Source organism: Clupea harengus, chromosome 18 (genome assembly GCF_900700415.2).
Source record: "Clupea harengus chromosome 18, Ch_v2.0.2, whole genome shotgun sequence".
Lineage (NCBI taxonomy): Eukaryota > Metazoa > Chordata > Actinopteri > Clupeiformes > Clupeidae > Clupea > Clupea harengus.
In genome coordinates this window covers 18981061-18992521 of record NC_045169.1, presented here as the reverse complement: position 1 = coordinate 18992521, position 11461 = coordinate 18981061, and the positions used below count along the sequence as shown (strand labels likewise).

Sequence of the window (11461 nt, the reverse complement as noted above, 5' to 3'; positions counted from 1 at the left end):
TGATAAAACAATTCTGTCGTCATAGGTGTGCAGTGATGCATTCTTCCGACCACTCCCTAGACATGTACCGATGCCAGAGCAGATACCAGCTAGAATTCTGCGCTCCTCGGACACACCAGCTGATTGGAGGTCAGGGGGCTGGAGCGACAGGTGTCTGCAGTTGCACGCTGACACCTGATTGGATCATAGCAGGTGAGGACTACAGAAAGGGGCCGGGCTTATGACAGGGGTTTTTCTACTCAGCACTGGTGGCTGAAATCGATGAAGAGGGTGATGGAGATTATTCTAAAGTGCGGGGGTAGGGTTAAGAATCGCCGGTGGCCGTGGTTACTGAGCCCGATTGTTGATGAGGGTGACGGGGTGGAGGCGAGCCTTCATCTCTCGTCTGATCTGACAGTAGGAACAGGGTCCGCAGCAGAAGGCGTAAATGCAGTCATTACAGATGGTGTCCTGTTTCGGAGAGAGACACATGTTTGTTGAGCATGCTACATTGAGTTGTCAGAATTTTGAAAAGCTCAAGTAGCTAACTCTAACACTTAACATTACTGCTGTCTAATAACATCAAATGTAAGTGCCCTTAATAAATGATTGAACAAATATGGCAAGAGATAAACTACATTTCTTTGAAAGATTCTGCCCATTGTCCATTATGGTTATGTATACTGTATAAGTGCAACTCCCAAGGACTCCATTAAAGAGCCTAGTTAAAGGAGGTGTAGTTCTGTGTGCAGTTAGGCCTGGGTCTCCATTAAAGAGCCTAGTTAAAGTAGTTGTAGTTCTGTGTGCAGTTAGGCCTGGGTCTCCATTAAAGAGCCTAGTTAAAGGAGTTGTAGTTCTGTGTGCAGTTAGGCCTCGGACTCCATTAAAGAGCCTAGTTAAAGGAGTTGTAGTTCTGTATGCAGTTAGGCCTCGGACTCCATTAAAGAGCCTAGTTAAAGGAGGTGTAGGTCTGTGTGCAGTTAGGCCTAGTTAAAGGAGGTGTAGGTCTGTGTGTAGTTAGGCCTAGTTAAAGGAGGTGTAGGTCTGTGTGTAGTTAGGCCTAGTTAAAGGAGGTGTAGGTCTGTGTTGCTGACCTTGATTCCAAACGTGCGGCGCATGGACACCCTCATGGAGAGTGTGATGGGGGGGATGCACCCAAACGAGTCGACCAATGGGAGGCACAGACACTCCCCGTGGTCCCGCGCCGTGATGCACGCGAAACACGAGCAGCACCAGAACGAGAAACAGCCTGGAAATACACACAGATAGCAGATATATATATATATATATTACATTATATTATGTATATATATATATAGCCTGGAAATACACACTGATAGCAATTATATATATAAATGTATTACATTATATTCTATATATATATATATATATATATATAGCCTGGAAATAGACACAGATGGCAGTTAGAGACAAGAAACAAAAACAGCCTGGAAATACAAACAGATATTGGTTGGAGGACACCTTACATATATATACGTACGCATATTTACATATACATATATGCAATACATACTGTGTTATTATTGTGTTACATATAGGACAGTCCCCAGATTACAGCTGTTTTTGGAAAAGATCCAGGCCAGATGAGAATCAGAGGTGCGTTCAAAACGAGCACATTTACACCCAACCCGTATGTGTTTGTTCTACCTCCGTTTGTGTGCGTGGCAAGCATACGCAATTCACTCAAAGCAAAGGAAAAACTGTTTGAAAAACGTTGGCGAACGTTTGCCTTTGTTTGCTATTTTGAACGTGCCTCTGATCTGCCTCAGACTGAGTTGCTATCTGGGTTCATTCACTCTGCCATTCCCATCAGCCCTTTCCCCTTCTCTCGCACACATAGGCAAAGAAGCAGGGAGGGCAGGACACTCACAGTCGTTCACGTTGTCACATTCGCAGATGCTGGTGGTCCACTGGTCTGTGGCAGCGGCCATGATGACCGGTTTGGGCTGCTGCACCACCATCCTGTGCGCCATGATGAAGAGCTGTTCATGGGGAAACGACACACTCATCCATTTACTCAAAAACACCTTCAATTCATTCCACCTATTCACCACCTCTGTTCATTGTTCAAAGCTACTGTTTTAGAACAGTATTAAGTATTTTGGTAATAATTGACATTACAGTTCTCTGAACAAAAACACCTTCAATTCATTCCACCTATTCACCACTTCTGTTCATTGTTCAAAGCTACTGTTTTAGAACTGTATTAAGTATTTTGGTAATAATTGACATTACAGTTCTCTGAAATATCACGACTACTTTAGATGAATGTAAACTAGTTTACTGTGAGGGAAGCTCCCCCCAAATAACCAAAAATGCCAACAAAAAAAACATCAACAGTTATCTGATATGGTCACAAGAGTAAGTTGCTAATAACCAAGTTATGCAAACTGAAGAAAGTAAAATAAAGTACATGAGCAAATTATCATTTTGATCTTCTGTCTGCTACCGTGGTGACAGACTGAGGAGGGAAGAGAAAGATCTTGTGGCATACCTGAGCTTTAGTCCCGCACGGAGGAATGGAAGGAGCAGAAGTGGAGAGACATGAGACTGAATAGTGAAAGAGAGAGAGAGAGCTTTTATATGGAGGACTCAGGTGGAATGTGACAAATGTGGACACACATGCACGCACACACACACACACACACACACGCACACGCACACGCACACATGAACAAACACACACACACACACACACACGCACACATGAACACACGCACACATGAACACACGCACACAAGCATACGTACATACGTGCATACGCACATGCAAAATCGCACAGTATGTTTTATCAGATCATGTCCATCAGTAACTGGTTAAGCAAGTAAAAGAATGTTAAATATTTTTTAATCAATAGACTGAAAACGATGGCTGATTATGTGTACCCTTGTTGGCATCTTACTATTTGCTTCGACAGGAATATCATAAATCCCAACAGCTAAAATGAGATTTGGTGAAGGAGAAAAGAAACAAAGTTTCCCAGCCATCATAAATTAAATCCGGTTTGTGCATAACAATGACAATCTTACTTCTGACATCACTTCAACTCCAAGAAATGTGATAACACACCGCACGTCAAGAACCGTCACTCAACGTAAAATGTTGATAGCAACGCCGACCAAAAAGCCTTCGTGACAGCTCATTCTATATTTATTAATGTATTTGTATGTAATCTATATGCATTTTATTTCTCCTAACATAAGCATACACATGTACTTCTGTTGGGGAGATGTAGCTGTATGATGATATGAGCATCATTGGTTAGTTCGTAATTAACAACTCTGTTAATTACGCTGCATTGCACTCCACAGTATTTCTACTTCTAATCATTAAATTAACTAAATAATTTCAAATTATAAATTATATATTAATATATATATATTAAATTACTCTCCCAGCCATCTGAAAAGCTGTTTATTGAGTTTAGAGTTATGGGAAATCATTGCACCAGTATTTATTGATTTATTTATTAATTCTGGATTTATTTTAGGATTCAGTAGCTTACATATTCAGAGAACTCTTAAGACAAACTTAGTTGGAAACACAAACGCCTCTCCCCAACCCACATGCGAGCACACTCACATGTTAGCGTGCAAAAAGACACACACACGCACACGCACACACACACACACAGGGCCGGCGATTGCTATAGGCGAACTAGGCGACTGCCTAGGGCGACAAATGGGTTGGGGGCGCCCTAGTGTCGCCCTTGGACCTACTTCCCATTAATCATAGTTAGAATAACAAGCAAATTAAAACATGTTTATTAATCATGATCATCCTAGGGCGCCCCTTCAGCCACACGTTTACTTGTCAACCTGATTTTTAGATTGAATTGATGGTTATTGTCGATCATTTGTCGCGGTTGCGTTAAGTTACGTTACGTTAGTTACGTGAGGGCTCCAGCACACTGCCAGGGTGAGCTGTGAGCGTGTCAGCTACGTGACATTCGCAAAAATTAAGCGGTCAATACCATCTGGAGCACAGGGACGAAAACGAAGAAAGGAAGAAGAGGAAAAGAAAGCCAAGTATAGAGGTAAGTCTTCTCATCTCGACATTAAGGTGTCAAACGAAATACATGTAGTATTGTGCATCACCTAATATTGGACGTTTCATTGCTGTCACTTAGGCTAGCTATAGCTAGCTAGCGACTGTTACTTTGCTAATTTGCTACGTAGGCTATTACTAGCAAACGTAACTTCACTGATAACCTACATGGATGTAAATGTCAAAAGACCAATATCTGGATAACGTATGCTAGTTATGAAAAGTACAGTTGCTGTCTACATTAATTATAAATGGCATAAGTTCTGTTGAGTGAATTCACAACTAGCAGGTGCACACACAGTAACCATTTTGGGGATAGTGGTGGTGTTCACCCTTCTGTACAGTTCCTCCCCAGGAATATACTAAAAATTTTGTTTATTTTTGTTTTAAATTGGCCAGATGCACTCAGGCAATTTTTGCAGAGGCCGCTGTAGAAAGGACGCCTGATTGGCCTCCCTCTGAACTTTGTAAGTAGCCTACACAACTAGTACTACTGTTGCTGTTTTTGTTATTGTTATTATTATTAGCAATTATTACTTTAATAATCACATCACATTAATACTACTAATTGTAATCAGAAGCCTAGTATTATTTAGCCTTGTGGCAGTAATTGTAATATATCTACTACAAGTTACATGGTCAGATAAAATGTATTTGTACAATGCAACTATGTGGTAGGATGATAGAAATGACCAAATTTGTAGAGGGTATAGTTAGGGTATAGAGGGTCATAATTTGCTTAAATGTCCTTACAGGTGCTTAAGAGTGTTTTGCACAGTTTATGGAGTTAACTTAATCCTAACTTTGAGTGTGGAATAAATAATTTAAACTAATAAAAAAGAAAATGTTCTGAAACTATTCTGGTGTTTGTTGTCCATGCAACATTTATTGTTGAACTGCAATGTAGAATAGTATAGGGGGGGGGGGGGGGGCGCAAAACTCAATCTCGCCTAGGGCAACCAAGGGGCTAGAGCCGGCCCTGCACACACACACACACACACACAGTAAGTAAATTGTAAGGATTTACAACTGCTCCCTCTACTGGAGGAATCATTTCACCCATCATTTTTTTACAGTTTTTTTCACTCAGTGCCGAGTTCCCTTTTTTCAAAACACATTCACCACATCACTAGACCATGTGAACTAAACACATTCACCACATCACTAGACTCTGTGAACTAAACACATTCACTAGACTATGTGATCATGAATAACTCTCTCAGTCAATAATCACAACAAGCAAAACTCAGCAAAAATTCAGATGGGAATATGCTGTATTTTGACAGACAAATGAAACTATACGCCTGAAATTAAACATAATGTTCTGATTTTAGTGACATTTTTTTACATTTTCATCTATACAAAAGTGGTCATATTTGCATTGAAATAGTATCATCAAGCATTAGTATCACCGTAGATATTTCTCCATTGTACTGTTGAGAGAGAGAGGGTGATGAGAGTGCAACTACAGTAAATTAACCTTGGCTTGGAAGATTTGTGGGGCATGGGGGAATTGTAGGGATGGATAAGATATTATCCAGATGTGCTACGGATATTTCTCTAAAGATTCAAAGCGAAAAATATGTTACAGAAGACCCCTTGGATCAGATCAGCATTAGGGCTACAGTAGACTTCTAGTGGTACTAGCATGCGTTGTTGTTTTACTTACTGTACCGGAAACGAAAAACATTTTTTTTAAAATTGTTCTATAGTATATCGCCAAAGTTGTAGCACAGAGCTCTAATGGAGAATATTGCATAGTAGAATAGAATAGTGCAGCATTTCAGATTTATTTGTCTGTTATTATTACAGTATGTACTGTAAAGAGGTGTCATACTTTTTTTTTTGCAATGCAACATTAATCTATGCCAAAGTAGAGGACACAGAAACAAACCATTTTGGCAATGCATCAAGTAGTCTCTGTTTTTTTAGCCCATTGTATTTTGAGTGACAATAGCAGTCCTACTTAAGTCTTTATTTAACGCAGTCAAATAGCACGGGTCACTTTTGGGTGAGGTATGAACTGTTTTGGTGGTTGCAGTGCATTGTGTGCCAAATTTGAACTGATGTGCTCAGTTGGGCGTTTCTACAGCACACTGTGTTAAGAGTTTTGAAAAAAAAAAATGTTGAGTAGTGAAGTACTGAGACAAGAGTGAAAATGATTGTGAAAAAACTGTAATGTTGCTCCTTTACTGTAAAGTCAGAGCTCCCTCTAGTGGTTAGTGGTGATATCACACCGCAGCTGTGAGGAAGGTGGGATTGGTCCTTACCTCAGTACAGAGTTATGTGAGAAGGAAAAAGGGAACAATCGTTGCATTGTGAGGTGCTTATGTTTCCTGTCTCTGGACACAGGTTGATAAGGAGCCACTGTTAAGCGAGCAAGGGCAAGCAAGCAAGAATCAGGTCCATTTTCCCAGGCCACACACACACACACACACACACACACACACACACACACACCGAAAGGGAGGACTCGCTTACATTAAATTTACGAGGGCAAGGAAACAAAAGGCAGGGGAGAGAAAAATGATTCACATCATCCGCTTCCAGGAAGATGCCAACTTGGGAAAGTCCAGCCGACGGTGGTCAGAAAATGGATCTGCATTGTGTGCACCGGTGTTTTTGTCAAACTTCTCACACAACATTTACCCATGCAGAGATATATAGAGGTTGGGACCCCTTAAAGATATAAAATGACTGCTATTTTCTTTACCAGCCTTATAGTCTGGGATGCACTCAATCAAGTTCACTTAGAACACTTAAAGTGTGACAATGGCTCACACATGATGCCTTACAAGCTGAGGATGAGATAAAAAAAGTACTTCTTCTGTCTGGAAATATAGGTCGATGTTGGCAAATAACCATAAAACAGACCAAATTGCAGAGCTCACTGTGCAGGTTGAGGCTTTGAGGTTGTGAATACTCCCTGTGTAATGATTTCAATTTAGAGGTAGAAAACCCTTAGCTGCTATGGCAGCAAAAAAAAACCCATGTACAATTGGAGAGTATTATAGACATGTCATCCTAGTTGCGGCAGGAAGGGTCGTCACAAACCTCTACTGTAGATCCCTGAGTAAAGTCAGAGCTCCCTCCAGTGGTTAGAGTGGAGTAACAACAGCTTGGCCTGAGAGGCCTGTCCATTCATCCAGTCACTAAACAGGAACATGTCATGTGACACCAGCCTGGTTGGCTCTCTCTGTGCAACAGTATTGATTAAACACACCTGGATTGACATGTGGGGTCAACTATTTAATCAGTTTTGATGGCGTGCATACACGAGGTACATAGCCCCTGAAAAAAAATCATACTCATAGCGATGAATGGGCCTCATTCTCGAACGCAGTTAAGAACAAGTTAGGAAGAAATGTCTTCTTAACTCCACTTACGCCGTTCAATTTAAGAATCCTCAGTCGTGGGGAGCAGAGCTAAGAAAACTTTGGCTGTGTAAGAACCCAATTTCCAGGCGTTCATGAATCCGGCGGAGATCTTTTCTTACGTTGGTCTTTCGAAGTTCGGAAGAAGGTACTTAAGAAGACACTTAAGAAAATGTTTGAGAATGAGGCCCAAAGTCCCTCTGTCCACATACGGTAAAGGTTCACAGTAAACACAAGGTAAATATGGAGTAGTGCTTAGAGAGCCCACAGTAAACACAAGGTAAATATGGAGTAGTGCTTAGAGAGCCCACAGGGAACTTCAAAATTACTGCTTGTACTACACTTACATACTGTCACTTCCACTTACTGTTTGCACTAGCAGTAATATTTATCAGAATTATTGCACTACCTGCTACTCCCATTTGTCTGTAGGGTAGTATAGGTTTAATAGGTTAGCTAGCATAGTTTATTATATGTTTATTATATGTGTATTATATGTTATATGTATATATGTTAGTATTATATGTTTAGGTTGTTATATGTTTTAGTATATTGTATTGTATATTTATCTTGTATATTTAGTAAGGTTATTATATGTTATTACAAGTAAATTATGTTCAGAGTACTTGTACAGAGTGTATGTCATGTTATGTTATGTTATATTATGTTATGTTATGTTATGCTATGGTAGGTTGTGGTTGCGGTGCCTTGTCCTAAGAATTTCAGTGCCCAGTCTGACCCTGTGTCATTCTGCCCAGTCTAACCCTGTGTCATTCTGTGCATCTGACAATAAAAGACTTGTGGGGAACACCTCCGACCTGCAGGTGCTCATCTGTTACTTGGGCTTGCAGTAATACACACTGGCTCTGTTACTTGGGCTTGCAGTAATACACACTGGCTCCCATAGTGAGCTCAGAGAAAATATTTCTGTTTCTATTTTTTTGTCCATGATGGTTTCAGTATGAGTGTAACTTTGCACAAGGATGTCTGAGGATAGCATCACACACATATACCTTACAAGTACCGCAGTGCATTAGGTTTTGTCAAACATTTGTGTCATACGGTAAACACAACTATTCATATGGTTAGACGTCTTCAATCACAAACTACACACTAGTATGATCAATCTAAAACACTTCCTGTCTTTGTTAGGTTAAAGCCTTTTGCAGTTACAGTGTTGGTACAGTATTGTACTGAGTCAAAGGCTGAGAATTAGCTTATGGTTTTTTGCAGATTTGGTTTGCAGTTTAAAAAATAATAATTAACTAACAAAAAAGAAAAATGTCCTCTTTTAAACTATGCATGGAGCCCCTGCTGAGAGCAGTACAAATAGACTACCTGCCAAAGCTTTGCAAGGAAAAGAACTTATGATGATGATGATGATCTTGAGTATTTATATGAACACAAGAATGCATATGAACATTATAGTGATGATGATGAGGATGATGATATTGATGATGATGATACTGATGATGATGATGGTGATGGTGATGATGATGATGAGTGAAGATACCCTAATGGGGCCAGCTGTTGACAAGTGTAATAGGCAGCACTCTTATCTTCATCCCTCTGGACATCTGACACCAAACACACGGACCACAGAAGACAGAATGCACACAGTCATCAAACAGAGTTCCCTGTGACAGGACAAGAACCAGGTGTCAGCACCACTGTGTGTGGGTGTGTGTGTGTGTGTGTGTGTGTGTGTGTGTGTGTGTGTGTGTGTGTGGGTGTGTCTGTCACGAGGAAAGACAGAGTTGTTGTAACTTTTTCCTCCACATAATCTCAGGTGAGTTGATTTGTTGTTAGTTAGAATTGATTTCATCAGCTCTGTTTGTCCTCACCTCGATGCCGTAGCGTTTGCGCATCACAGCCCTCATAGACATTGTGACTGGTTTCACCACCTAGGGGGAGACAAAGGGCCTCTTCAAAGTCTCGAGACGTCTGGCAGGTGAAACACCAGAAGCACCAGAAACAGTAGCAGCCTAGACATGATAAACAAACAAACAAATAATAACAGGCTGTCTGTAGACCTGCTATTGAACAGATAATGAGTTATAGATGTGTGATGTGTAACACACAAGCACACACACACACACACACACGCACACGCACACGCACACGCACACGCACACGCACACGCACACACGCACACACAGACACACACACACACACACACACACAGACACACACACAGACACACACAGACACACACATGAAGGAATGTCATCAAGGCACTGGCATATTCCTGTGCTCCACTGTTTGGATTGTGTCATCATCTCATGGGCAACAGGCTGCGTGACAACCATCTTATTCGCCATGGTGATGACCTGATGGAGACACAAAACAACCACACTATTTACAGGCTTCTCAGATTCCATCGAAGAGGAAACTATCTCAGATCCCAGCGTCTGTCTAGGTGGGTTCTGCATAGATGGGTTCTGCCAGATTGCCAGACTGTCAGTCTGTGTAGCACTATGTTAGTGTGTCTACAAGTCACCAGTTCAGCAACAGGCGTACTTTCTATAAACTACGCTGTGAAATATTATGTGGCTGTTTGTTTCAAAATATATTAGAGGGATAGCTTGACTTCAGGAGTTGTAACAGGGCCTGTAATGTACACTAAACTGACAAATACACAAGTAGTAAAATAGGAATTTACAATTGATATAATATATTTACACAATTTCCTTAACAATACTGACACATCTGAATTCCCTTGTATTCAGATATTGTGCTGAAAGTGCTGAAGTGCCCCCCCCCCATATCTCATTCAAGTGGTACTGTAACAAATGAACAACTGCTATTGTAAATGGAAAAAAATTATAACCTTTTTTTTCCATAATGCTACAGTACTGCTACAGTAAAGCTATAGTAATGGTCCATAATGCTACAGTAATGCTGTAGTAATAGTATAATAGTAAAGCAACAATAATGCCTGACCCACCACACACACACACACACACGCATGAACATACTAACATGAGGGTAGGTCATAAAAGCACTCGAAGAGCCCAGAGCTCCACTGATTAGACAGGACAGCTGGTTCCACAATGGCAGGCTGTGACACAACAATCCTATTTGCCATGGTGACGACCTGGTCAAGGAACAGTGAGATTCCACATCAAGGAAGTCATCATACTGCTGATAACTATGCTCCCCTTTGTGAATTTGTGAACCCCGTGTTCACAAGGGGTTTCCTCCACTAAGGACCCCAACAGAAAAAAACATGCAAAATAACAGAACACATGTCCATCCCTGACCAAAGATGGACAGTTCACTTCACTTGGTCCCCGGGCGCTGCAAGCTGCCCACTGCTCCTGGGGGGTCCTTGAGGAAGGACGGTCCAGGATGGGAAAAAGCAGAAAATAAATTCACCGCGACCTCAGGCCTACCTGCGTGTGTGTGTGTGTGTGTGTGTGTCCTGTGTCGCCTCCATATATGCACGTGTGTGTTCCAGTGTGTCGTGTGTGCCATTAAAAAACCTGACAAAGGTCTTAATTAACAAACATAGCTTCAGGATTCAACTGGTTTGACTTTGAATACATCATCAGTTTAGCTTTTTCCCCTTCATTTCCTTCATCAATGTATGAAACAATACCCTCAATCTATTTAGACATACTCAGAAGAAATGAGAGCCCTTCAGGACGAGGCCAATATGACCTTTGGCTAACCCTAACCCATAAAGGCTTTATGTAGAGCCCAGAAATCACCACATGCTAAAAGCAATGCTTAAAAATGACCAACAAGTACAGTTAACAAATAATTTAGTTTTCATAAGGTCTACGTGCAGTTGCATGTAGATTTTGTCTAATATACGTATATTAAGCTTTTTTTATGTGTACTTTATGCCCTGGGTGTAATATTCAAACTGAAAAGTTTAACATGGAGAGGATTTGGAGATCATGCCTCTTGTTTTCCTATGAAGAAACTCCCCACACATTTCTTCACAAGCACCCATCGTATTTCAGAGAGAAGACAGCTTAGTCATCACTTTTCAACATACTCTTTCTAATTACAGAATATAGCATAATTATAAA

The 11461-nt window shown here is 40.8% G+C and overlaps 1 protein-coding gene across 1 annotated transcript; it reads right to left on the bottom strand.

Annotated features, from left to right (window-relative positions):
- Positions 1 to 232: 232 nt before the first annotated feature.
- On the bottom strand, positions 233 to 1973 carry LOC105903087 (cornifelin homolog B-like). Its single transcript, XM_012830786.2, has 3 exons — positions 1871 to 1973; positions 1074 to 1228; positions 233 to 450 (listed from the first exon to the last, which is right to left on the bottom strand). The coding sequence occupies exons 1-3, from the start codon at positions 1971 to 1973 to the stop codon at positions 328 to 330; spliced, it is 381 nt and encodes a 126-aa protein (XP_012686240.1). The 3' UTR covers positions 233 to 327.
- Between the last annotated feature and the right edge of the window lie 9488 nt (positions 1974 to 11461).

Coding starts and splice junctions, on each gene's coding strand:
- LOC105903087 (XM_012830786.2), bottom strand. CDS start 1,973: ATGGCGCACAGGATGGTGGTGCAGCAGCCCAAACCGGTCATCATGGCC. Junction 1,229..1,870: donor ATGTGACAACGTGAACGACT/GTGAGTGTCCTG, acceptor GTGTATTTCCAG/GCTGTTTCTCGTTCTGGTGC. Junction 451..1,073: donor GCCGCACGTTTGGAATCAAG/GTCAGCAACACA, acceptor TCTCCGAAACAG/GACACCATCTGTAATGACTG.